The sequence below is a fragment of the Podarcis erhardii genome (assembly GCF_964252035.2).
Source record: "Podarcis erhardii genome assembly, chromosome: 5".
In the NCBI taxonomy this organism is placed as follows: Eukaryota; Metazoa; Chordata; class Lepidosauria; order Squamata; family Lacertidae; genus Podarcis; species Podarcis erhardii.
In genome coordinates, this window is record NC_138509.1 from 91,283,890 (window position 1) to 91,311,815 (window position 27,926).

Consider the following 27,926-nt stretch of genomic DNA (forward strand, 5'->3'; position numbering starts at 1 on the left):
GGTCAGTGTAAGGTACAACCATTGTTCTGCTAGACATGGAGTAGGGTCTAGTAGAAAGTGACATGGGACTGGAGTGATGCTCCTCTAATCCTGCACATCAGGTGTTGAGAGAAAAGGGTTTTGTTTTGTTTTTCTACATGGTGAAACTTCATTTTGAGTAAGACTGAACATTTGGTCTCACTGTTTCTGATTCCATCTGCCATGAGTTTTTGGATCAGTTCATTGTTCATTGACCTTTTAACTTTTCATCTTCCTCCTGTTAAGAATTCTGTGTTCCCAAGTAATTGCTATTCCAGATTAGGGGAAGGGAGCTCTATTCCTTGGGTAATATCAACTGCTGCCTTGTAGTCTTGAGGAAGTGGACTTCCCTTTTTTGGAATGTGCCTCTCATACCCAGAAAAGAGACATGACTTTTTAAGGCAAAAAAATCCTCTTTTTCTTCCATATTCCTAAATAGTAATCAGTAGTCAGATCTGAGTGTTTGCTTTATTATAAACACATTACAACAATCTTCTGAAAGTCCCTAACAGAGAGAAACATGGAATAACCTCATTGTTAGAAAATGTGTACAGTGGTACCTCTGGATGTGAACGGGATCCGTTCCAGAGCCCTGTTCGCATCCTGAAGCGAATGTAACACGTGTGTGTGCGGGTCACGTTTCGCCGCTTCCGCACATGCCTGTGAAGTCATTTTGAGAGTTTGCGCATGCACGAGTGGCGAAACCCGGAAGTAATGTGTTCCATTACTTCTGGATCACCGCGGAGCACAATCCGAAAACACTTAACCTGAAGCGTATTCATCCCGAGGTATGACTGTATTGTGTTTTTAATGAACCCATTTATAAACAACTTTTATATTATTTTGAAATTGTAAAGGGATTTTTTTTGTTCCCAGCCTTTCAGCTACTTTTATTGATAGATTGCTTGAGAAATACTTGAGGAATCTCAATTTTTTAAATTTTTTTATTAAAGGAAAAGTTATTGGCAAAAATGGCAAAGTTATTCAGGAAATTGTGGACAAGTCTGGAGTTGTGCGAGTGAGGATTGAAGGAGACAATGAGAACAAACTGCCCAGAGAAGATGTAAGATTTAATTCTTATTTGGAATTTGTAATACATCCAAGGGGTGGCAGGGGTGGATAAATTGTAGTGGCAGAATGATAGAAAAGCCACTGCGTTGGATTATTCTTTTTGTCTAGTGTCTGATGGACGTGTCACTCACAAATGCTACTACATTGGCAGTAGGAACACAGGAATCTGCCTACACAGAGTCAGATCATTAATGCATCTAGCGCAATATTGTTTATGATGACTGACAGTAGCTTTCCTGGGTTTCAGACAGGGGTCTCTCTGGGACTGTCTGCATGTAAAGTGGTTTCTCTTCCACGAGCTGCAGCCATTCCCCTTAGGGGTGCCATTTGAAAAGTCAAAATGTTTAGTGGTGCCATTTGTGGGTTTTGCCAACTGCTATCTAACACCTTTTTGGTTATTTCAAGCTAAGGTTGTCTTGGCTTCACACTTTGGCTCTGAGTATTTAGGTTATCATTCTAACTGCAGTTCAGCTTTCTTCTTTGAAGATGTCTTAATACTAAAAAAGTTGGGTAGTGTGATAATTTGCTGTGTTTATGTGGGGATGCTCCCTACACCTATCCCCTTTATCCACTGAGAGAAGGCCCACAGGTAGACTGAATCCATGGTATAGAAAGTTGTAGAAATTCCCATTAAAAATAAAAACAGGCTGCAACCCAGTGCACTCTTACACTTGTGTAATTGTACGCTGGGTTGTAGGCATTATTTGTTTGTGACTCTTTGTGCTTCAACAATATTACATTTTATCTTTGTAGGGAATGGTTCCGTTTGTCTTTGTGGGTACTAAAGAAAGCATTGGGAATGTCCAAGTGCTTCTTGAATACCATATTGCCTATTTGAAGGTAAGCATTCTTTGTGGGAAAGACAGCAGTTTCAGTATCATGGGAATGCACAATAGTATGACTTGTGAAGGTGATCAGTATTGGATCTGGAAAAACAGAAGATAGCAAACAGCATACACCAAATGTTCTGAAAGCAATGTGGATGAAAGTTGTCTCAAAATCACGGTGTTTTTCAGTGCATCATAACATGTTGACTTTCGGTGGGTCTTTCAGTCTACATCTCAAAGCATTACTGCCCTGAGAGCACCGTGCATTGAATAGTCCTAATTGAATCTTAGGACTAAAAGAGCTGTTTGCTGCTTTGAATATTGTTGGGGTGTAAGTGTTAAAAAATACATTTTTTAAAAAAGCAAAACAGTGGACTTGCTTACATTTAGTGTAACTGTCCATGCAGGAGGTGGAGCAGCTGCGGATGGAGAGGCTCCAGATTGATGAGCAGCTACGTCAGATTGGCATGGGGTTCAGACCGTCATCTACCAGAGGTCCTGAAAAGGAAAAGGGTTATACCACAGATGAGAACAACCCTTCCTCTGTACAAGGCTCCAGATCCTATAGTGGAAGAGGTAGGGGACGGAGAGGCCCCAATTACACCTCTGGCTATGGTAAGTTATGCTTAAAGATCAGTTTTGAAAGTCGCAGGTTCAGTCCCCTGCATCACCTACCTGACACTCTGGAAAAAGAGTAGGCAGTGCAGGAATTTGCTTCAAATAGACACTGATTAGATACCAAATTTTGATCTGGAAGCTCAAGTAATTCTTCCATTACAAGCATTTCAAAGAATAATTTCACACAAGTGTTTAAAGCAGGAATAAAAGAAATTTCTTTTGTGGTAGAGATGAAAGGTAGAGGGGGGTAACCTTTCAGCCTAGGACCTCATACTCTCCAGCTCATTTCTCACACGTTTGGTGCTTCAGATCCAGGAGAATCTAGTTTTCACTTCTTAATTTTCTAATTTAGTTAGGTGCATTCAATAATGAGCAATATTTGCCTCCTAGGCAGCCCCTTGTGAAATTTGGCCTGCCTTGTTTCTGTCAGCAACAGTGAATAGTGTTCAATTAGCCTGATAGTCTAATTTCAGTAATTTATCAGTATTATTCAGTATTGATCAGTAATGGTGGTCTCAGGGTTCTATACTCCCATCTGTGAATTAAATTGGTCTCATGAAAGGTCACATACATATCACTAAACGGTGATTGCACACACAACCCCATTAACTATGTTCAATATTGATAGACCTTCTTGAACCCGTATGACTATTTGAGCTTTATGAAACTCAATGAAATCTTAAGAATTTGGGGCCTAAAGTTCTCCTTCACTGGGTTAGATTGTCCAATGGTCTAACTCAATATAAAACAGCTTCCTTTATTCCTCTTGAGTTCCATCATCTGCAGTATGGGAAACCATAATGCTGCTTAACTGGCCGGGCTGTTGTGAGGAATACAACTAGAAAATTATAAAAACGTAGTGGAGGCCAAGCTGTGAATAGTGGACATGCTGCGCTTTGAATTTTGTTACTAGTGTTTGATAGCTTTTAAAAGATTTTGACACTTAAAGAAATCCAGAGTTGTCACTTAACTTGGAAATCAAGAGCATCAAAAATAAATTACTCATGTGAACTTCAGAAATAGTCTTGTCTGTTTGGCAGCATACTTTCATACTTGTTTCTGCAAACATTAACAAAAATGGGTATACAGAAGCCCAACTGTAGCTGAAGGGCCTGTAGTGTGTATTCAGGCTTGTTGTCCACCTTGGTCTAAATGGATCAGATATTTCAAATATATCATTTAGTGTTAGCTACAGCAAAATAATGATCTCCTAATGAAACAAATGGTTTGCCTGATAAGGTACTGTATAGCTGTTCCAATGAGTGCGTAATTTTTCTGTTACTTTATATGTGGTAATGTGATACGTAAATTCAGGTTTAGAGTGTTGTTTTCATGCCAGGCTCCACATACATGTTTCTACGTTGCTTGTGAAAAGAGGTGGCAGCAAGTTCAGAATCTTGGACCTCTGTATGCATTGTGGACAAATGTTTTCAGCAGCCAGCCCTTTGTGTTTCCTCTTAGTGGGATGCTTGGGAATAATAGGCATGTTTGGAAGTAGAGGCTTCCATTTTTGTTGTTTTTTATGCCACCACTTCAAGAGGTTTGGGGCTCTCTTTTTAACCCTTTATAGTTGTCACATATTGACAGCCCAAGTTCTAATGGAAAATCCTGCCCTCCTCCTTGTTTACATGTTTTGATTGGAATTAGTAATATTGCAATTGTCCGTTATATAATGGCATCATATTGTATGTTTCCATGGGAACATCTTTTATCCCTCCCTGCCATGTTGTTTCATAACTGAGCACTGTGGGCTATTAATAATCCAAGCACCAGCAGTAGGGTTTTAGACTGACTGAAAGACTTTTTGTTTGTGTTGGCAAGGTGTTCTTTATCTGTAACAGATTGAGATGTATGAATGTTACAAGAGTAAAAGTAGTAGTTTAGGTGTTCAGTTAGCTCTGCATCCTGTGGCAAATAGATAAATTACATGGAAATTGTGTTGAAGCTAAGGTGAAATGGAAGCATCCACAATTACTACATAAGAAGCCCCTTTCAGATCCACTCTGATATGATGCCCATTAGTGATCATTTATTCTGTTTCGTGTGTATGAATGAAGTTTTTCTACTAATATTCAGTATTAGACTGTGCAGAAATAGGTTTACTTCACATGCTATGCATCCACCTTGGCATCTAGTTTGTGCTGCAGAGTTCAATTTCTCATCTAATTTGTCAAGTCAGTTTTTTTGTACTGAGTTCTGTTATGTGTTTCAGACACTGGTGCACTGGCCTTACGTTGTGCATTTTTCTGGGAATGGTACTTTTCTTCTTGTAGAGCAAACGCTTACCCCTGAATTTTGTGCCTCAAAAAATTGTGTGTACCTCAGCTTTCCTTGCTAGTGGCATTCTTCTGCTAAAATTCAAAATTGTACTTGAACAGTACTTGATGATCACTTCTCCCTCTCATTTATTGTAAAGGAACAAATTCTGAGCTGTCTAATCCCTCTGAAACAGAATCGGAAAGGAAAGATGAACTGAGTGATTGGTCATTAGCAGGAGATGATGACAGGGAGAGTCGACACCAACGTGACAGCAGAAGGCGTCCCCCAGGGGGAAGAGGGCGCAGTGTTTCTGGAGGTCGTGGACGTGGTGGTCCCCGAGGTGGGAAGTCCTCTATAAGTTCTGGTATGTATTTGAGAGTTGTGTGTTGTGATTGCACTGAACCACTTCCCTGTTTCTTGTTGATGGTTGATTTTTAATATTTTAAAGTTAAAATATGAGATGAAAACAGTGTCCAATGAAAACGTGCTCTTACTGTTTTGTCATTTCCTTTAAGTGCTGAAAGACCCAGACAGCAACCCTTACAGTTTACTTGATAACACAGAGTCTGACCAGACTGCAGACACAGACGCAAGTGAATCACACCACAGCACTAACCGGCGTAGGCGATCTCGTAGACGAAGAACTGATGAGGATGCTGTCTTAATGGATGGAATGACAGAATCTGACACAGCATCTGTTAATGAAAATGGCTTAGGTATGTAAATAGCCTTATCAGCTCTGTCTAAAAAATATAATAGTCGCTCTTCATTTTCTTAACTAGCACTTTATTCTACTTGTTTCCTTGTGGTTCAAAACTGTGTCCTCATCTGTTGCAGTATTAAAAGATTTTAGCTCTATATAGGACTGGCATATTTTGGACCAAATATTCGGAAAGGCTGACTTTCATTTGATTGTTGTCTTAGAGATGCCTTCTGATATCTACGTCATATCTAGGGTTTTGCAACCCTATCTCTGCTACCCTGTTACCATATATGCATCCAGTCCAATTTTAGCCTTAGTCCATAGTAATGGGATAGCAGAGCATACATTGAACTCATTCATAAGGCTTCATTCCATGTGGATATCTGCTATCAACTTAGTGGGAAAGTCAAAGGAGCCAGGCCTTAATTTCATATTTGTTTACTTCTCAAGAATTAGAGTCCCCTTTGCCTTCTCTAGGTCTTAAGTAGTTTTATTGCTGAATTTGCTAAATGAACTTTGGGAAGAAGGAAATTGAGGCCAAGAGAAGAGTCCCCATTTCTTGCTCCTCTAAGGCTGTGATTCAAAACATACTTAAAAATAAGTAGGGCTTCTGTGTATGTGATTTCAGGTCTAGGGTTTATTTTCAGTGTCTAAGAATAGCCATTTACAGTTTAAGCAAATCACACCAAGGAAAAAATATTTCTCATGAGATGGGGAATTAATTTCTTTAGCCAATATTTAACTTTCAGTACCAACTTAGTGATAACAGCTTAAACAGAGTTGCAGTTGCTTTTTCAGTCCCCTCATGTGTAAAAGTTTTTTGCGCTACTTAGCCATTCTGAATACTTTTTCCTTTGAAACTGTTGTGTGCTAAATTGCCAGCAGAACAATTTGGAGAAAGTTCATAGTAAAACTTTGCAATTGCAGATGATAGAGACAAAAAACCCCAGCGACGCAATCGTAGTCGCAGGCGTCGTTTCAGGGGTCAGGCAGAAGATAGACAGCCAGGTAACTCGAGTGGAGAGGTGAACCACCTCGGGTCACAAGCATGAAGGAATGCTCTGCGTTTGCTGTTTATGTACCTTCTAAAATATATGTAAAGCTGTCTTTTGTAAATAATGATTGCTTAATACTAATCAAACTGCAGGATGAGAAATGGTCAGTGGGGCATGTTCTAGTTTTTATAATGAAACTAATACTGTTGCCTTTTATTTGGTGTACTTACACTGTAAAAGTGTGCATAGACTTAATCTATGTTGAAATTAGGGGACAACTATAAATGAATGTCATAGGTGCAAGGGTATGTATGCCATGTTGCAAGTAACACTGTCAGACAGACTCTTCCTTCGGCCTTCTGGCACCTTTCCTTAATATGCATAAAAGGTATGTTAGCCAAGTTCTAGTGCTGTAGCAAACCAGGATGCATGGAGCCTTCCTGTCTTTTGAATCAAACTTACATCTCTTGCTTTTAAGAACACCAGAAATCACAACTAAATTAAAACAAAAAATTGTTGCATGTTCATGCTTTGATAATTGTGGTTTGACAGATTAAAAAAAAAAATACATACTAACACCTTACATATTTTAAAGGTGTAAAATAACTTTCAGTATAATTCTAAGTGTTGCACCTGTAAATTCCTTGTTTGTTGTGCTAAGTATTTTTTTTATCTCCCCCCCCCCCCCAAATGTACTGTCTGTATTTCACTCAAGTAATTATTGGTGATTACTGTTGTGTTTGCTATATTATCCCCACACAACAGCTTAAACAAGCTATTGAACAACAGAGGCATACCACACACAATCCAACTGCAGCTTTTGTCAAATGATGGCGTAAATTTGCTTCTGCAGAAGCATAGAATTGGAAAATACCAGAAAGTCATATACAATGGTGCCTTGCAAGACGAAATTAATCCGTTCCGTGAGGCTCTTCGTCTAGCAGTTTTTTCGTCTTGCGAAGCAAGCCCATTGACAGCTTAGCGGATTAGCGCTATTAGCGGTTTAGCGGCTTTTAGCGGATCAGCTGATAAGCGGCTTAGCGGCTTAGGAAAAGGGAGAAAAAAAGGGGGGAAACCCGCAGGAACTCGCAAGACATTTCGTCTTGCGAAGCAAGCCCATAGGGAAATTTGTTTTGCGAAGCGCCTCCAAAACGGAAAACCCTTTCGTCTAGCGGGTTTTCCGTCTTGCGAGGCGTTCGTCTTGCGGGGCACCACTGTAAAAGGGCTGTTGCTAAGTGGCAGAGCCCATGCTTTCCATAGAAAAGGTCCCAGTTTAGTCCCCTGCATAGAATCATAAATTTTTAGGGTTGGAAGGGACCATTCTAGTCCAACCCTTCAATGCAGGAATCTCTTTGCCCAACACTGGCCTCGAACCCACAACCCTGAGATTAAGAGTCTCATGCTCTACCGACTGAGCTATCCCAGGACCAAGGTAGGGCTTCTCCAGGTAAGGCTGGGAAAGCCTTCTGCAAGAAACCTTGGAGAGCCATTGCCAGTCAGTATTGACAGTACTTAGCTAGAGGGACCAGTGTCTGACTCGGTATAAGGCAGCGCCATATGTTTATAGGCTTATATCACCTTCTAAAAGATGAACTGTTGTGAAAGCATATTGGGTTAATCTTAAATTTTGGACAAGCTAATGTCTGGCGGTCATTGTCACATGAAGCATCTTCAGAAACATGGCTATGTCTGCACTGTCAGGTTTTTCTCGCTACACGTTGTGCATGTAGATGTGCGATCCAGACTGCTGCATGGAACTGCACTGTGCTCTTTTCCCTCTCCAGCATAATGGTTGTACATTGCAATCTAATGGAACACATATTCCCCTTGTGTGAATAATTTTAAGCAGAAGCAGATTGCTTACATGCAGCTCTGCAGCACTGTTAATGAAGACCACATTAACCCCTTGGCAATAACAGGAAACTCGAACCTGTTCTGCAGCTATAATTGCTGTGCACAGCTGTTCTGTTTTGTGGTTTTATTTTATGATTTTAATGCAATTTGTATTTTAATTGTGATACTTTTATAACTCTTCATTGGCGCATTTGGTAAAGAGCAGGCTATAAGTACAAATAAATAAATGGCCCTTAATGCTCAGTCCTGCAGAATTTCATCCTGGGCTACACCCAGGCCATGTTGGCCAGATTGCCTGGCCCCGTATATCACCTTCCTCTCAACCTGTCTAAAACCACTTTGTATTTTTCAAGCTTATTATCAAAATAATTTTCCTTTGGTCTCTTTGAAGAATATAATTCAGAAAGCTGTACGCACTACCATAGCAAACCAATCATTTTCCGGTAATAATGCAGCCTATAAACAAAATCCTGTCCTGCTTAAGACATGAATAGGGAAACCCTTTGGAAACAAATAGATTTATTGACTTGATTAGGATTAGTTCTGAGTAAGAAGCTATGGGGAGGCTTTAGATTGCCCCAGACAATTAGTAACTTGACAAATAATTCTGTTTGTAGTTGAGAATCCTTCAGAGACTGTCAGTATACAGTACTAAATGATAAAACATTCAGAACATAATGTAGACAGTTGGGGTTTAGAATCTCCCTCCCCCCCCCCACACCCAGCAACCATTCCTGAAAGCTTAGGCATTTTGAGAAATGTATTGTGTTATAAAAACCTTATAAGGCATCCGCATAAATGGGCCCTGTTGGTTTGCAGCCAATGGTGGCTGCTCAGTTCTTAAACATCAAGTAATTTAAGCAAAAATATTTTTTTTTCTCTCTCCTCACAGTAACAGTTGCTGATTATATATCAAGAGCAGAATCTCAGAGTAGACAAAGAAACCTCCCAAGGGAAACACTGGCCAAAACCAAGAAAGAAATGGTAAGAAAAATTACAGGAAACAAAATGATACAGTTAATAGAAATTTGTGGTCTCCTCCCGTGTGTGTATAGAATAATTTAATCATTGACACCACAACATCAGAGGAGAGTGACTAGAAATGCTGTTAAATGTAGTTGCCCACCACGCTGGTGCTAGTGCACACTAGGGAAACACAGTCTGGTACCATCATAGGTCCTTACATTGACCTACACAGCAATTTTATAGGATCCTGTGTCTGAATCCTTCCCGTTAGTGCTGACTGCCAAACCTTTGTTAGTCTTTTGTCTCAAGTGGGCTGGTGTGGGGAAGGTGACGGCATGTTAATATTTTACGTAATAGGACAATTAAGGCGGGAGTACTTGGCTACATGGGACGCGGGTGGCGCTGTGGGTTAAAGCCTCAGTGCCTAGGATTTGCCGATCGAAAGGTCGGCGGTTCAAATCCCCGCGGCGGGTGCGCTACCGTTGCTCGGTCCCAGCGCCTGCCAACCAAGCAGTTCGAAAGCACCCCCGGGTGCAAGTAGATAAATAGGGACCGCTTTATAGCGGGAAGGTAAATGGCGTTTCCGTGTGCTGCGCTGGCTCGCCAGATGCAGCTTTGTCGCGCTGGCCACGTGACCCGGACAGCGCTGGCCCCCGGCCTCAAGTGAGATGGGCGCACAACCCTAGAGTCGGACACGACTGGCCCGTACGGGCAGGGGTACCTTTACCTTTACTTGGCTACATATCACCCCTGCTGGGTCACACCAAAGGCCCATGTGATCCCAGACTTCTGTTCTCCCAGCAGCTAACCAGGTGCCTGTGAGAAAGCCCATAAGCTGGACACGAGCCTAATAAATGTAAATGTGTTCAGTGAAGGCGGCTTATCCTGTTCATCTATTATCCACCTATGAAAAATAATGGTGGTTCATGTCCCCGTTTCCTCGGAGACAATTCATGTATGGAATTCATTGTCACAAAATGGCTTACGCAGCAAATGTTTTTAAATGGGTTTTAAAGTAAACAATTTAATTATTTGAAAAGGTAACAGAATTGACAAACAGAATGCTGTAGGTAGAATATAGAGGTACCAGAAATCAAATGTATTAATTTTTATTTAAAACTTGCTTTTCTGGTAACATCTGAATTTGAGAGGAGGGAAAATAGTAGCTTATGTTATGAATGATTCATGTGTCGTCTTGTCACTAATATTTTTTAAATTTTATTTTCAGACAAAAGATGTGATTGAAGAAGTTGGCCTTTCTGAAAAGGCCATAAATGGCCCTGCAGTTATTTCTGAGACTGAGCCTTCCAATTTGCAGCATAGTCCTGAAGAAAGGCCTAGTACTGTACAAGAAGATGGGAATAAACAGGACGAAGCTGTGCTGAATGGTGTTTCATAAACAGAGTTCCTAGTTTACAGTTCTTTTACATTTACATTTTACAATAGTGCTTGTATAAGCTTGCCAAAGATAGAATATGGATCGCGAGTCTTGACACCGCACTTTCAGTTCCTCCATTTTGGAAAACAGAACAGGGAGGGATCCTGAAGAAATCCAATGTTGAACATACTTTGACACCTACTGTGTTATAAATATCATCAGATGTGCCTTGAGAATAGTATATGTAACATTTAAATAAAAACAAATTGCTGGCTATAGGAAATGTTATTTTGTTTTCAAAATATGGCAGAGATGTGGGGGGATCCCTAACGTAACCTTCTTTATGAAAGCATTAGCTGCTTTTGTTACATTTTTAATAATATGCAACCACTTCTTCACCTGAGGAAAACTAGAAAAAAAAATGCAGTCTAAAATATTTTGCACTGAATTGTAATTTCTCCATTAGTTTAGTCTGGAAACTGGTCTGTTTTAATACATTGTTTTTTAAATGCTGTATGTAGTGGGGAAAATACTGCAGACCACTGGAATACATTTATTAAATTCTCAATCTGCAGGGATATTGGGCGACATTGGCAGTGACTGTTCTACATTGAGGCTTTGTTTGATTTATTTATTAAACTGTACAGTATTTAAAAATCAAACATAGCTTTAGTTAAAACACTTAAGCTGAATTAGTCATGTCCATTAAGACATAACCAGAACTACTGAAAAGATCAATTTCCAGAAAGTTTATTCTGTATAAACTACATACGTTAGTCCTTAGAGTATTTTTATTTTTGTTTTGGTTGTTTGATGTGCAATATGTTTTTGTATGCTGGTAGAAAAATAAATAAACTTTGATCTTCCACTGGTTGATCCTTAAGTACTTGCCAAGGTCATGAATTTATTACAGCAATCTATTAAAGATTTAGAGTGAACTCTTTGTTTCAAGGCTACTTACCACCTGTATGAGCTAAATGAGACAGGATTGCAGGAAATCAGTGACTAGGTTTACCTTTGTTCCTTAAAAGTTTCAATGCAGCTAGGGATCATCTTCCTGATCTAAATTGCCCCCTACTGCATTTTACCCCAAGGAGAGAGGCAAACAGCTGCAGTCAGGGGTAATTGCAATTAGGAAGGAAAGATTAAACCTTTTTTTCCAGCGCCTCAAAACCGATCATTTTTTCTTTAAAAACGTATTAAACCACTACCCAGGAGACCCACATGCCGATCTTCTGCCATGTTGTCAATGGGATCCAAAATATAATCACTGCAAAAAATAGCTTTTCACATGTGCTAGAAGTGCATAACAAGCCACTTATTTTGTGCCTATTAAGACAATTATCCCCAACTAAAAAAAACTCTAGTATGGCGATAAGCTACATGAATTGGGTAACAGATTTAAATGTTACCCTACCCATGCAGATACCTGTCCTTTAACTCTTGTTCCTTTACTCTTGAGTAGTAATGTTTTTATTGATACCTTGGAGTGAACCTGGAATCGGCATGCTTCATTGAGTATGTATACCAGCCATGTTCAAAGTCTGTTTCTGGGGCCCAATCCAGCCCACCGGACCTGTGGCAGTTCAGCAACTTCAATCCCAAAAAAAGCTCAACAACTTCAATCCTAAAAAAAGTTACCAACTTTGGTTGGTGCTTTGGTCGGCCCTCACAGCCTTTTACTTCATCAAATCTGGCCCTCTGAAAAAAGTTTGGACACCACTGATGTACACCATACCTACAAAATACATTTTCTTCCTCAGAATTCTTTGAGGGGAAAATGTGCTTGCTTTGGAGACATGTAGCAGCCACATACCACTGCCTTTCATGTTTTGTTTCCTTCAACTGACAAGGCTTATGCTATAAATATTGCTATGAGTTAGTGGGGGAACAAAGAACCTCTAGATCCCTGGGTGCCCCATTTCTCTAGATTCTTGGGTGCTGGGGTTTAATCAGAGCCTTGATAATTAAGGTAAGCTGACATGATGAGCTTGTTTTTCTGCCAGGCAGAGGGAGATGATGGCCCTGCCATTAACCCATTGCAAAAGCTGCCTACAAGACAAGGCAACAGGGAGGTTGCCAGGGCAATGTGAACATAATGTCACACAGAAAAAAAGTCCTTTTACACAGGTTTTTTGTCAAGGTGATCTGGGAATGAGGAAGAGGAAATTAGGCAGAACTCCATGCAGAAGCTGCTGCAGTGAGGGGCGGGGCATGAATGGCTATGCCTTTGGACCAAAACATGCTGAAGCTATTGCAGGAGCAATGTACATAATGCTCTGTACGCCCCTACTGAAGGCTTCAAGTGTAAATGTGTGTGAATAAACCATATTTCTAAGACACTGCAGCTTCCGCTGTGCCTTGATTCTCCAACAACCCCCCCCCCCCGGGTGAATCCTGGAACCCCTGGATTCTTACTGCTTGGCAGAGAATGGCGGTGGCAAGTAACATACTGCAACCATGTTAAAAACCTTGCCCTGTGAAAGCAAAGATTTTTTAGGGCCAGCCCAGTAACTACTGTTATCCGCACAGCAGCAGGGGAACTTTGGCTGTAAGCAAGACTGGATTTTCCGGTGTTACTACTCCTGAGTTTGAACCTAGTAGCATAGGCTAAAATCTAGGAACCACACCATGATGAGCCAGAATAAGGTTCTTTGTATTGAACTACATGGTCACTTTTTTTTTTAATGGAATTTGTAAACCTAGAATGTGGATACAGGCATGGTACTCTCTAGAGACAAAGTTTGCCGCTAATAGCTGAATAGGTAACTTGGCTTGGGTGTAGGATAGTAAATAACTCCAGAAGACTTGTCAGATTTTGATCTGGCTGCTTTTATTTCTGCTCTTCCATTCTTCAGCATTCACTGATGTTTCGGGATGTTCAAAGATTCAGATTTTGAGAGAAGGGATGACATTCAGGTTAAGTTTTTCTTGATACTAAGACTGTTGGAACGCAATGCGGAACCAATGGCCCCTCGAAGGATGTTCAACTCCAGTTCTCATCAGCTCCAGCCAGCATGATGTCCAACATATGGAAGGCCACAAGCTCCCCCATCCTTGCTTTCAAGGGTACACTGTGGGGAGGTCCCAATTCAGTCCTCGTGCCTGGCAGCTGTTTTAAGGGTTCAATCTCAAAAGAAGGAGAGCCTTGGCACAGATCTGTTTCTGGTCAATGTAGGTGTTTTACAGACGTAAGATTATTATAACAAATTTATTGCTTTGAAACTTGCAATTATAAAAAGCTAGGAATTTCATGATGGGAATAAACCAGATAGACGTTTTATAATAGGGCAATTCGTACAACTGTCCACACTTTGAAATAATTTCAAAACACTACGTGATGAGACTTAAAAGGTGGTTGTGGTTTCTTTTGCAACCCAGTCTTGGATGTTGGTGTTACCTTGCTAATCCATTACTCTCACCTGAATATAGATTCAGGTCTCTAAATATAAGCAAAAAGATGAATGATATGACCAATACTGGAGCAAACAGTCCCTCCTGGCACAAACTTCACCTTTTGTCAACAATAAGAATAAATTTTAAAAATAAAGCCATTGATCAGGTGGTGTGTCTTCATTTCTTAGCTTGACCTTCCAATAAGTCTTTAGCTTCATTAATTTTGGCTGCGACGTACGGAGAACCTCCTGGCAAAGGGGAAAGAAAAAAAAAAAGGATGTCATATACCACAAAAGGGGATATTTGTCCCAACCTTTTGATATGTGCTATGGTCTAAACAACAGAGCCTAGGGCTTGCTTATCGGAAGGTTGGCAGTTCAAATCCCCGTGTCGGGGTGAGCTCCCGTTGTTCGGTCCCAGCTCCTGCCCACCTGGCAGTTCGAAAGCACATCAAGTGCAAGTAGATAAATAGGTGCCGCTCCAGCGGGAAGGTAAACCGCGTTTCCATGCACTGCTCTGGTTTGGCAAAGCTGCTTAGTCATGCTGGCCACATGACTCGGAAGCTGTCTGCGGACAAACGCTGGCTCCTTTGGCCTATAGGGCGAGATGAGTGAGCAACCCCAGAGTCGTCCGCGACTGGACCTAACGGTCAGGGGTACTTTTACCTTTACCCTTATACATCTATGTATCATGACAGGAATAAAAGCCAGTTCAGAGTGATGGACGTAGGGAGAACCTTCAGAATGACAAAATTATCCCATCAGAGGGAACCCGGGTCATCTAATCCAACATCCTGCAATGCAGGAATGCCCAAAGTAGGGCTCAAACCCTAAGATTAAGGGTCTCATGCTCTACTAATTGAGCTGCTCTATACCCTCAAGCAGGGACACTGGTGGCGCTGTGGGTTAAACCACAGAGCCTAGGGCTTGCCGATCAGAAGGTCGGCGGTTCGTATCCCTGCGACGGGGTGAGCTCCTGTTGCTCGGTTCCAGCTCCTGCCAACCTAGCAGTTCAAAAGCACGTCAAAGTGCAAGTAGATAAATAGGAACCACTCTGGCGGGAAGGTAAATGGCGTTTCTGTGCACTGCTCTGGTTCACCAGAAGTGGCTTAGTCATGTTGGCCACATGACCCAGAGTCGGTCACGACTGGACCTAATGGTCAGGGGTCCCTTTACCTTTACCTTATACACTCAAGCAAAGTACCCGAAAGAGGGCCCTTCCACACCTACCAGAAAACATCACATTTTCTCCTTAGCACAACACTTGAAGACTTCCCATCTGACTTTGCAGCATGGTCTCATACTAAACAAACACTGTCAAATGTCAAAGTTTATCTCATTTACCTTTATCAGGATGATTCAAGAGCATGATTCGTCTGTGAGCGTCTCTGATTTTTCCTTTATTAGCTGTAGGACTAGTAGATAAAACAAAAAAGATCAGTTCCAGGTATGCTCAAAAGTAGCAACCTATAGATAACACTGGTCAACAATAAATTTGTTGTCTGCATTTTTTTCAGTTGATTTAGGACGAATCTGATGCGCTGAATCAAAAAATCACATTGGTTTTGCTCAATCAGGTCAAGTTTTTGAGCTATGGCCACATGTCGTTTTTTTACGTTTTTATTCACATGTACGCTTGTGTGGAGCATTTTAGAAGAAGTTGGTGGGGGTAAAATGCCATGTCGAATAATTGTTTTGATTGGAAATGATTATTTTAATGACAAGAAGTATTCAGGTCCAATAGTTCTGGGTGATTATGTCGAAAAGGGATCAGTTTGAAGTCACAAAACATCGAAATCTTCCATAAATTGATGCACAAGTTTCATAAGGCTTATTTTGGTATTAAACTTGGTGACCAGGCTAAAGCTTGGGCACCACACATGGTGTGCAAGGCATGCACGGAGACTCTACGTGGGTGGACCAATGGCAAGAGGTGTCTGAACTTTGGAATTCCCAGGTTTGGAGGGAGCCGACAAACCATGTCACTGACTGCTACTTCTGCACTGTTGATGTGACTGGGATCAACAGAAAGAACCAGAGCAGCCTCGAGTATCCTGATCTTCAATCAGCACGTCGTCCTGTAGCTCATTGTGATGAAATTCCAGTGCCTATCTTCAGAGAACTTCCTGACATTAGTGACAAAGATACCTCCAGTGTTGAAGGACACGAAGAAGAAGAAGTGGTTCTTGAAGATGATGCTCCACATCCATTTTCCCAAAAGGAGTTGAATGATCTAGTTCGCGACCTCAGCTTGTCAAAGGACTCTGCCGAACTGTTGGCATCCAGATTGAAGGAAAAAAACCTCCTCTCTGACAGTGCTCACATCAGCTTCTTCCGCAACAGGCATCAAGAGTACCTCCGTTTTTTCTCGGAAGTGAAGGACTTTGTGTACTGTGCAGATATTGCGCAGCTTCTGCTCAAGCTTGGAGTGCCACAGTACGAACCCAAAGATTGGAGACTGTTCATTGGCAGCAGCAAGCGATCACTGAAATGTGTTCTGCTACACAACGGCAACCAGTTTGCCTCTATACCCCTGGCTCACTTGAGTACACTGAAGGAGAACTATGAAGCGGTGTGAAGTATGTGCTGGAGAAAATTGGTTACTGTCAGAGCTGCCCCAAGGTCCCAGCTCACAGAGGACCAACGCCAGGTCGTCGTTATATACAAAAGTCTTTATTGAAGTTCAGTTTCCATTTCAAAGCCGTACCGTAGCGCGCAGCTCTACGTCTTTAACCCTAGACCGCCGAAGTTCCGTCTGAATCTCCTCCCCCCTGACACCAGTTTAAGATTCTAGCCCTGCTCCACCTCTTCCTCTGCTCTCTCCTCCTCTGGGTCCTTCTGTCCGCTGAGGCATTCCCCTTTCTGGACTCTTCTGACGCTGAGTCGCCTGACTCCTCCCCCTGCCTCCGGCGGGCTTTAGGACCTGGTTCCCAATCCTCGTTCTCTGCTGTCCCGCGCGCCTGCACATTTGAACTTGGCTCTCGCGCCAACCCAGTGACCTTCCTCCTGACCGTTACACTGCTTCTATCACTGCTTCCCTCTTCCGGGATGCTGGCTGGACCTGACCTCCCCTCCGTTGCCTGACTCTCCGATGGAGGCGTGGTCAGCCCTGACCCATCTTCTCTCCCTGCTGGGGGAGACGCTGGCCCCGATACCTGGGACTTCCCCCCCCCCACTATGCTCTGGTGGGGAAGCTGGCCCTGATCTCCAACTACTGCTCTGGGAGTCCCCGCTGGCCCCTTGCTTCTGGAGTGTCCCCCTTGGGACCCCCCTTGCCCTGGCCACCGGCGCCCCCTTCTGTGAATCTTCCGATTCGCTGGAGAGGCTCATGGAATCTCTCGGGCCACTGTCATCTTCTCCTACGCCGCCCTCAGATTCTTCCCCTTCGCTCTCCCTTTCCTCCCTTCCCTGCGCTTCTGCTCCTGAGCCCCTGACAGTTATGATCAGCATAAGTGGTTTATTTGTGTTGACCTGAAGATAGTGAACTTTTTGTTGGGACAACAGTCTGGCTTCACCAAGTACCCATGTTTTCTGTGCATGTGGGATAGTAGGGACTGTGCTCAGCATTACACAAAGAAGGACTGGCCTGTGCGGGAGGAATTGGTGCCTTGCAAAGAAAGGAACGTCATCAACGACCCTCTGGTGGACAGAGACAGAATACTCTTCCCACCGCTGCACATCAAGCTCGGCTTAATCAAGCAGTTCACCAAGGCTCTAGACAAGGATGGTGACTGCTTCACTTACTTGTGCCAGGCTTTTCCAGGATTGACCATGGAGAAGTTGAAAGCTGGCATCTTTGACGGTCCTCAGATCCGTAAGCTCATCAGAGATCCAGAGTTCGGAAACTCAAAGAATGAAGTGGAACTGGAAGCGTGGAAGGCATTTGTTCTGGTAGTGAAGAACTTTCTGGGCAACAATAAGACCAGAAACTATGCAGAACTTGTCAACAACATGCTGACTGCTTTCAGAAACCTGGGCTGCAACATGAGCGTCAAGATGCACTACCTATTTTCACATATGGACCGGTTTCCTGATAACCAGGGTTCAATGAGTGACGAGCAGGGGGAGAGATTCCATCAGGACATGAAAGAGATGGAGACCAGGTTTCAGGGTCGCTGGGACACAGTCATGATGGCTGACTACTGTTGGACTCTGAAGAGAGACCTCCCTGCCGCTGAGCATTCCAGGAGTTCCAAGAAACGGAAGCTCAAGCCCTGAAGTTTGAAAAATGGTGAAGCAACATGCAATTTACGTGTACTTACCTTTATCAATGCCCACCATTCAGTTTACAGTAATCGATGTTTCTATCAGGTAATCAATATATGTTGTTGGAAAAACATTTTTCTCTCTTAAAAACATATTTAGGATGATATGTGTTGACAAAAATCAGCTGATAATGCCACAAAAATGTAATCGATTTTGTCACAAGATCTGATTTTTTTCAAATCAACATAGCTCAAAAACCTGTCCTGATGGAGAGAAACGGATGCCATTTCCTGATTCAGCAGTGCAAAAATACTCTAAATCATTTGTAGAAATCTAGACAACATTCAAAAAGTAAAAATATGTTGCCCAGTGTCTGCCATCAGGGATGTGCTGCTGCTTTGGCCTGTTGGCACTAACTTGGCCCACTTGTATCAGACATCCAAACATCACTATTAATGAGTTACACACAGCATTCTTGCAATGCAGCCCTAGCTAAAAAGTTGTATGCACATTCCACAATATTTACAAAATTCCGGCAGCAGGCACAAAAAGAAATTGTCTCTCCCACTTGATTAGTTTGTGGCTACATGAACAGACAGATAAAATGTTTTCTCCCCTGCTTCTATTGTTATTTCTTCTGCTGGTGTGTTACATACTCAAATAACAATTTGTTTATTTGTTTGTTAAAGTATTTATATAATGCTGTATCATAAAAATATATCACAGCGGTTTATAATGATATAAAACCAGAACCGAACAATAACATAAAATGTTAAAAACAAGTTAAAAGCAAAGAAAGAAATTAAAGAAACATCAACAGACCATGGGGGGGGGGGGTACCTGCATAGACCTGGTGGAATGTGCAAGTTTTCAGAAGATGACTGCTGAATCTCTACTCACAGATCGTTCCACGAGACTGGGCCAATGACACTAAAGGCTCAGTTTCTCATTTTCACTCTCGGGGAATGACTCTCGGGGAATGACAAGCCCTACCTTTAACACAGGACCCAAAATGCTGGGGACCACTTATGTACCTCAGCCTAACTTCACTTTTGTGATGCTCAATGGTTTGGGACAAATGAATTTGATTGACTCTGAAATTTCATATACCAAGCATACACCAGAGAAAGTCACCAAGAGTTGTTGGGCCCCTGCGTCTTTGAAAACATGAAATTCTTTCTTACCTCACTCCTAATATTAAAGCAGCTTCCCGCTTGGTCATTTTGGGTTCAAATCCTCCTCTGTAGTAGGCACTGAAGGCCTAAAATAAGATGCATTAAAAAAAAGCATTATGCAAAATGAGCAAGATAACTGTGTGACTACCATCATTATTTGGTTGAGTCACTAGGTGGTACTAGAAACAGTTGCATCTAGTCAGCTACCTGTGGTTGTTCTGTTCTTGTTTAAGAGAAATAATGACATTATTGTCTAGCTTCCTGACTGGTGTGTGCAGAGCCTAGAGAAGCCTAGACCATTTCCTGTATTTGAGGCCCTTACCCATAATGTTTTTTTTAACGACTTCAACCACACAAAACCAAAATACTCCCCCCGCCTCAACTCAACAAACAAAAGCTGCTTCCTTACTTCAGACTCGAGAAATAACAATGATGCACATGAGAGCAAGTCTGAGAATTTAACACACCAATTGAATGGGATAACATTGCACTGTGAGAACTCATAGAATCATAGAGTTGGAAGAGACCACAAGGGCCATCGAGTCCAACCCCCTGCCAAGCAGGAAACACCATCAGAGCACTCCTGACATATGGTTGTCAAGCCTCTGCTTAAAGACCTCCAAAGAAGGAGACTCCACCACACTCCTTGGCAGCAAATTCCACTGTCGAACAGCTCTTACTGTCAGGAAGTTCTTCCTAATGTTTAGGTGGAATCTTTTTTCTTGTAGTTTGGAACCATTGCTCTGTGTCCGCTTCTCTGGAGCAGCAGAAAACAACATTTCTCCCTCCTCTATGTGACATCCTTTTATATATTTGAACATGGCTATCATATTACCCCTTAACCTCCTCTTCTCCAGGCTAAACATGCCCAGCTCCCTTAGCCGTTCCTCATAAGGCATCGTTTCCAGGCCTTTGACCACTTTGGTTGCCCTCCTCTGGACACGTTCCAGTTTGTCAGTGTCCTTCTTGAACTGTGGTGCCCAGAACTGGACACAGTACTCCAGGTGAGGTCTGACCAGAGCAGAATACAGTGGCACTATTACGTCTCTTGATCTAGATGCTATACTCCTATTGATGCAGCCCATCATCAGATTCTCATCAGATTCCCAAATATTTAGACTGCAAGCCTAACTCCACTGATCTGGGAGTAAATCCATTAGAATCAACACAACCTACTTCAAGTACACTGCAGGACTGCAAAGCATTTTAAAAAATATAGTTTGTGGTGCAGGGCTCTTTTTAGTGAGAAATTTAGAACTGCCCGGTGGAATGTGATTGTAAACTTTGTGCAAAACACTCACTGCTGTAACACACCTGTGTGTCTTCCTTGTATGTGTACACATGCTTTCGTGACATTTAGAAGTCTAAATAGAGTGGGAGAAAATCCTCAGAGACAGGACTTTGACAGCCCTAAAGCAGAGGAGTTTATGAATCAGCAGAGACATAACATGGAGCCTGGCCTGATAACGACTGCAAAAGCCATGGCAGAAAAAGATAGCGATGCAGTTCTGAGAGAAGAATTTGTAGCTCAACGTATCCACATTAAAGAAATGATTTCAGAAACATGGAAGGAACTTGATGTAAAACTTTTGATATTTTGTTAGATATTAAGATTCTTGATACAGATTTTGATATAACTGCTTCAATATTAATTGCGTTTAACCTTTAGGTAGAATGCATCAATGAATGGTTCCTGTGTGCCTGCATTTTGCAACCCTCGTGCTCTCTAGGCCATAAACAATAAATCCTGTCTAACCCTGAAAGTGGCACAAATGACCATGAAGGATGTTTTCCTAAGTCTGTTTTGAGTAAACACTGGAGTGCAAATCCACCATCTCTCCTTGAAGCTCTTTGACATGTTTTGGGAACAGGGAAGTTAAGATTGGGGACTGCAATGTCAATAAACACTGCTGAAGACCTGGTTGCCAAGGAAACTGTTAGAAGTGCAACATTTGAGACCCAAACAGTCTGGGAACCCCAAGGTAATTGCGGGTGAGTTGATATCAGTATGGAGCCATGCATCCCATGACCTGTAACCTTTCTTGATGTACGCTAAGTAGAAGGATGTTTAAAGATGTCTTGAGGTTTTAAGATCCTTTGTAGTCTGTGTTTGAAATCCCTATACAGTGGTACCTTGTTTCCCGAATGGCTTAGTTGTTGAACAAATCAGCTCCTGAACGCTGCAAACCCGGAAGTAAGTGTTCTGGTTGGCAAACGTTTTTGGAAGGTGAACGTCTGACACAGCTTCTGCAGTTTCTGATTGAGTGTAGGAAGCTCCTGCAGCCAATCAGAAGCCACGTCTTGGTTTTCAAATGGTTTCGGGAGTAGAACAGACTCCCAGAACAGATTAAGTTCAAGAGCCAAGGTACCACTGTATAAGTTTTCTTCTACTGTGCCCTGTGGCAGTCTTTGCTAACTAGCAGTTCTGCTGAACAACTTGTTAGCAAGGCTGTCCTTATTGCAATAGTTTTAATAAACTGGATCCCTACAGGACGCTGATATTGTTGTATTCTCTTGGTTCTGTGTTTTATTTAAAGGTGTTCCCTCACCTGCATAAGAACAAGTGGTGAGGAAATAAATTCTTACCACAAACTCCTCATAGATAAGGCAAATGCACTGCCAGAAAAATTAGGTGGAACTGTGGAAACGGTATAAGCTTACTAAATAAAATACTTTTAAAACTGCTTAAAAGAGAATATGGATATAAAATCAAAGCTGGACGGTTGTCAAACAGACTTTAAAAAGGTTAACTTTTGCTTGAGGGGCTTCGCAGAAGGGGCAGAAAATAACCATATTGTAGACTTTAAAGTCTAGTGACTTAAATGACTAATATATGCCTATTCCAAGAGGATACTGAAAGAACCCACAGAGCTCTATCAACTTGTCTGCATGTTTCAGCTCCTCCAAGAGGCAATATTATATGCTTCCATAGATTTAAGAAAAAGGATGAGATCTGGAGAGCACTTAGGAATGTGTAAATAGAACTGTTGAAGATCAACCAATTATGGCTCTCTGGGACTTAGGTATCTCAGGACACCTGGGGGGGGAGGAGATAATGTTCACAACTAGAACAATTTTGGAAGGAATTTTTTAAAGAGATATGTCAGACTGCAGCTCAGACAATCCCAATAACCCCAGCATTAGCCTTAATTTATATACTTCAGATGTAGACCAATTAAGAAGTAAGGAATGAACTAAACCTGGCAATTAATGAATATTGATTACTGGCATAATACAGTCTGGGAAAACAGCCATAATGGAAAATCTGTCGCAAACTTTGAAGGTGGCAAGGGGCGGGAAAAAACAAGTCAATTCTTACACTGTATGGTGTGATTTTATTAAACATACAAATGAAACAACACATGGATGAGAAATGCCTACAACATATATTACAATATGGCGTATAAGCAGGCACTACTCATTAGCTAACTCCTATTGCTCTGTGTTTTCCAAGCAGATTTTTTTGAAGAAGTCATTTTACTGGTTTACTGTAATCACCTCATTATTATGTACTGAAAAACAGTAAGTTTAGTACAGGTATGGCCAAACTTGGGCCTTCAGCTGTTTTGGGACCACAATTCCCATCATTCCTGACCACTGGTCCTGTTAGCTAGGGATGATGGGAGTTGTAGTCACAAAGCAGCTAGAGGGCCAAGTTTGGCCACGCCTGGTTTAGTATTTTACTCCCCTAGTGACCCATTTTTTGTTAGCTGTGTCATGTTTCATTATTTATGTGTGTACAATTTTGTAACAAGAAAACAAAAACAAAAGTATTAAAGAAACAACAACTAATATGGCTGCAAAAGAAAATTGAGTAAAGCAAACTCACAGATTTTGGCAGCGACTGAAGAGCTTGCTTTACTTGTGGTTCCATTATCTTCATTGCTTGCAGTGCATAACGACCTTGAAGAAAAGGAAGACTTACTAAGTCTTAGAGAGTGATCTGCATGTTCTGTTGGTGCAGCTGACCAGCACTAAAGAGCTAGAATGACGTTTTGTGCCTCCAAACAAGCTTTCTACTGGTGCAATGGGCTTAAGAGGGTGCAGAGGTGTAGTGATTTCTACTTGCTTCCAGCCTCTCTTTTACTGCTGCTGCTTATTTCATTCTTCTTCCTGGGAACTCTATAGGAGTGCTGACGGCAACCACAGAACGAGCAAATCTAAAGCAGAAGTTTCTCTACAGGCTTTGCACAGATACATGCCTGCAACTTGCATATTGAAAGGACGCAGCCCTGATTATAAGGAGCGGCTGCCCACATATACAATGCACGCACTACATTTGAAGAGCCTAATATTTATCAAATCACAAACATAAGAATCTTTTACAGCTTCCTGGGACAACCAGTTCGTTGCTCTTTTTCTATTTTTCCCATCTATTTTCCCATCCCTCTACAGTTAACGGAAATCAGGGGTGGGGCTATGTGCACTGGCTGGGTCATATACAGATGACCCAACAAATTATTCTATTGCTTTTTAAGCCTTTCAGAATCCAAGCTTTTTTATAAAAAAGAAAAAGGGTTCTAGTTCTCATGGTTAGAGATAAACTTAAAAAAAGGAACTGCAATATATTGTAAAAAGTCAGTCCCCTGAAAAGCCCAATTTAAGCTCTTAAAAAGTGAAATAACTTATATAAACAATGCTGTTTAGGATTAATGATTTCACAAACAAGTCCAATATTTAATCATTAACCTATACCCGAGAAAGAGTATATTTCCTTGTGTTTACAAGTTCTAAGACTAAGCAGGAGCCATAGGTTCCCCATCTGTCCTGGAAGATCACCAAAGCTGCAGCAGCTTCAAAGGAAAATTTAAAATCGTTATAATTTGGGATGGCACTCATGTCAGAATCAAGCACTTATAATAAGATTTGGACCAGAGATTCTAAATTTGTAGGACAGGATCCTCTAGGCTGATTTAGCTCTGCTACCTGAAGCAAGTGATGGACTGTTTGGGCAGAAACTCTGAAAACAATAGCTGGAGGAGGGAGTTAAGTTCCTGCAATTTATGTAACTCCTAAAACAGTCAGATGAGTTCTGTTCTCAGGCAGGAAAGTAAGAGGACAAGGAAATAAGCACACCTGGTGACCTGCTAATATATTATTTAATATTTGCCACAAGCCACAGATTTTAATGTACTGGAGTCAGATGTATGCTCTTGTGTGTGAGGTCAAAGACTCAGCAACAGTGATACTATCAATTTACAATGCAATACTATTCAAAGCAGTCAGAAATAAAGCCTGCATACAAAATTCTGCATACAGAAATACAAACCTGCATATCCAGCAGCAGCTATTGTCAGACCGACTGCTATCATAGTAGTAGCCTAAGAAAGGAGGGTGGGGAGAAGGAGAGGCAATATCAGAAAATGAAAAAAGCAGTAATTTCAGTGCATAAGTATTAATGCTATTGAGACTCAGTGGGCTTGAGAATTTTTTCAGGGAGAGAAAACACCCTGAAAAATGATAAGATACCTGGGATGCAGACTGCTCACACACTACAGAGAGCCTTAATTGGTAGCTTTCAACCCCTTCTAGCATTTGAAACCATACACAGTGTTCCTGCAACAGCTATTCTTGGGAAAAGAGATAAGTGCAGTTACTGAAACATGAATGATAGATATATTTACAGTCCCTCCCATCCACATTATTTAAGCAAGAGGAATCAGCAAAATTCAAGGGCACATCCTAACTAAGCTGTTAGGATCACTTCCCCTATAAACTGTGTGGCTGGTCAGGGGTGTGACCTGGGAAGAGGGTGTGTGACCCGGGGAAGAGTACAGCAGGCTGGACTAAGGGGCCTGATGAACTATATTCAGCTTCTGAGCCAGAGGGTCCCACCTCTTCTACAAGGCATGATCTATCTTGTACAGGAAAACAAACACATTAGCTAACAAAGGAGAGTTCTCTATCCAACCATGCGGACACAAAGGAAAACACTTCATCTCATGTTATGGTGACAACAGATGATTCACAGATGGGCAACTCCTGTCAAAGTGGCCTATGCGGCTCAAGGGGTCTGGATCTGGCCTGCCAGCTGGACCCACTTCCTCAACACTGTCCTAGAAGGAGTAGGTCTAGTTCTGTTGCTAGACTAAATGTCTACCATCTCTTAGTGCAAGGTTTCTCAAACTTGGGTCTCCAGCTGATGTTGGGACTACAATTCCCATCATCCCTGACCACCGGCCCTGCTAGCTGGGGATGATAGGAGTTGTAGTCCAACAACAGCTGGAGACCAAAGTTTGAGAAACACTGCCTTAGTGGTTGTGGCTCATGAACACTGGGAGTCTGGGAATTTGGAAGGCTATTAGTTCCCTATCCCTGATCTAGCATAGCTTCCTGTTTCCAGCTGTGACAAATCGAACACTCAAAGGCCAAAAATTGTGGTTAAAACCATTAGTATGACTGGTCTGAAAAAGCAATGACCAGCAATTCTTCTCTCTCCCTCCCAACCCTTAACTGCCTCGACAAAAAGAAATTCCAGTGACCTATGCCCCCATATACATAGCCTTAGCGAACTACTCCCCTCCCTGGGGGCCAGACACAAGCCCCTTCATATCTAGATTGATAAGAAATACCACAATCAGAATAAGGATTTTTTTAGGGCAAGTCTTTACATGAAGATTTTTTTCAGTGGATACCAATTTCAAACAACACAATTTGGAAGGAAGCCAGCTTAGTATGTGTACAAGGATAAAAATATTAGCGTTTAAGGTGCCAAAAGACTATTTCTGGTTTTACTGCAACAGACTAACACAGCTACCTGCACCACCGCTGGGAAATTGAAAATAGCTGGCTGTTAATCCAAGTTCATATTACTCCAGACTAAGGCTGCAATCCTACGCACACTTTCTTGGAAGTGTCACTGGGCACAGATAGTGAGATTTACTTTTGAGTAAGCAAGCACAGCATTGAGCTGCAAGGCGCATACATCAGGGGGCCAGCCCAGTGCTTACTTCCGTATATCATATTTTTTGTGCAGCTCCCGTGCATGCTCCCTGCGCCTACCGCTTCAAAATGAAAGGTCAAATTACTTACACACACACACACAGCTGTTCAGAAAAGACAGCCACCATTCCCTCTGCTCAACAAAGCAGAGAGAGGGGGAGAGAGAGAAAAGGTTTCTTTCTAAAGAAAGATAAATTGAAAGGGAAGAAAGGACGAATTGCAGCAAATCATAAGAAGACTGGAAGAGCCTGGCTTCTGGATCAGCCCAGTGGCCCATCCAGTCCAGCATGCTGTTGTTAATTAAATTTGTATACCGCCTGATATGGCAGCAGGTCTCAGGGCTCTCTGCTCTCACAGCGGCCAGCCAGATGGGAAACCCACATGCAGGATCCGGGCAGCACTCTTCTCCCCTCCCTCTCGTGGTTTCCAGCAACTGGGGCATTCAGAAACATTTGCTGCCTTCAACTGCGAAGGGCAGAGCCAAGCTTGCCACCTGTCCTGTATAATGCAGGATTGTCCCATATTTCAATGCCAAAATGCTACGTCCTGTATTGATAGTTTTATCCTGTACATCATAGAATTGAAGAGTTTGAGGGGTCCCTAGGGTCATCTACTCCAACCCCCTGCAATGCACCTCCTCTCTCTCCCACGTTAGGGATCCTCTCCAAATGCATGCGTTTGAAAGGGTGTGTTGAAAGGTCATGTATTTCAGCTCTGGGTAGCCAAGCACAGACAGATTTTCAAATCCGCACATGCATGTGCAACGAATTCCAGGGGACCCATCCTGTGAGGCTGCAATGGCTTGCTTTCAGGTGGAAAAACAAAACAAACCAGCCCCCCCCCTTATTTTGCCAGGACAAAGGTGGCAACCCTATAGAGTAGGGGTCAGCAAACTTTTTCAGCAGGGGGCCTGTCCACTGTCCCTCAGACCTTGTGGGGGGCCGGACTATCTATCTATCTATCTATCTATCTATCTATCTATCTATCTATCTATCTATTTTTTGGGGGGGGGAGAACGAATTTCTATGCCCCACAAATAACCCAGAGATGCATTTTAAATAAAAGGACACTTTCTACTCATGTGAAAACATGCTGATTCCCGGACCGTCCGCGGGCCGGATTTAGAGGGCGATTGGGCAGTATCCGGCCCCCGGGCCTTAGCTTGCCTCCCCATGCTATAAAGCACAGCCATAGCTGCCGGAAGCCCCTCTCCCCACCCCACCCCACCCCACCCCGCCACCCCTCGCCCCAAGCGGGGAGGCGTTTCCTGAAAGGGGGGCCAGGACAGCGAGCGGGCGCGGCTCTCCCCGCGCACTCACCATGGCTTCTGCTGGGTAGGGGGAGCAGCAGCAGCAGCAGGAGGAGGGGTTCGGTCAGGCAGACACTGGCCAAGGGGAAGATCAGACCCGCGTCCCCACCCCCCGCCGACGCTTCCCCGCTACCGCCCCGCCACCCGGCTGGCTGGCTGCTGGCAGGCAGGTTGCGCGCCCTCCTGCCGTAAAGCAGAGGGGAAAGCCAG

General features: G+C 42.5%; 2 protein-coding genes across 4 annotated transcripts in view; one reads left to right on the forward strand and one right to left on the reverse strand.

The window, feature by feature from the left end:
- FXR1 (FMR1 autosomal homolog 1) overlaps positions 1–11,572 on the forward strand; it is a 36,211-nt gene extending 24,639 nt beyond the window's left edge. Inside the window, exons 10-17 of one of the 3 annotated variants that reach the window (XM_081862457.1) lie at positions 972–1,081; positions 1,843–1,929; positions 2,324–2,531; positions 4,987–5,157; positions 5,309–5,509; positions 6,424–6,504; positions 9,238–9,329; positions 10,540–11,572. In XM_081862457.1, the coding sequence (XP_081718583.1) occupies positions 972–1,081; positions 1,843–1,929; positions 2,324–2,531; positions 4,987–5,157; positions 5,309–5,509; positions 6,424–6,504; positions 9,238–9,329; positions 10,540–10,710 (1,121 nt within the window). In that variant the 3' untranslated portion in view covers positions 10,711–11,572. Of the gene's footprint in view, positions 1–971; positions 1,082–1,842; positions 1,930–2,323; positions 2,532–4,950; positions 5,158–5,308; positions 5,510–6,423; positions 6,505–9,237; positions 9,330–10,539 lie in introns of all 3 variants that reach the window. The other 2 variants (XM_081862456.1, XM_081862458.1) reach the window with 2 other exon arrangements.
- A 1,931-nt stretch (positions 11,573–13,503) lies between these two features.
- DNAJC19 (DnaJ heat shock protein family (Hsp40) member C19) lies at positions 13,504–27,885 on the reverse strand. Its single transcript, XM_081862896.1, has 6 exons — positions 27,727–27,885; positions 24,735–24,786; positions 23,295–23,368; positions 19,475–19,551; positions 15,429–15,499; positions 13,504–14,333 (listed from the first exon to the last, which is right to left on the reverse strand). Exons 1-6 carry the CDS (start codon positions 27,727–27,729, stop codon positions 14,263–14,265), a joined length of 348 nt encoding a protein of 115 aa, XP_081719022.1. The 5' UTR covers positions 27,730–27,885; the 3' UTR covers positions 13,504–14,262.
- Between the last annotated feature and the right edge of the window lie 41 nt (positions 27,886–27,926).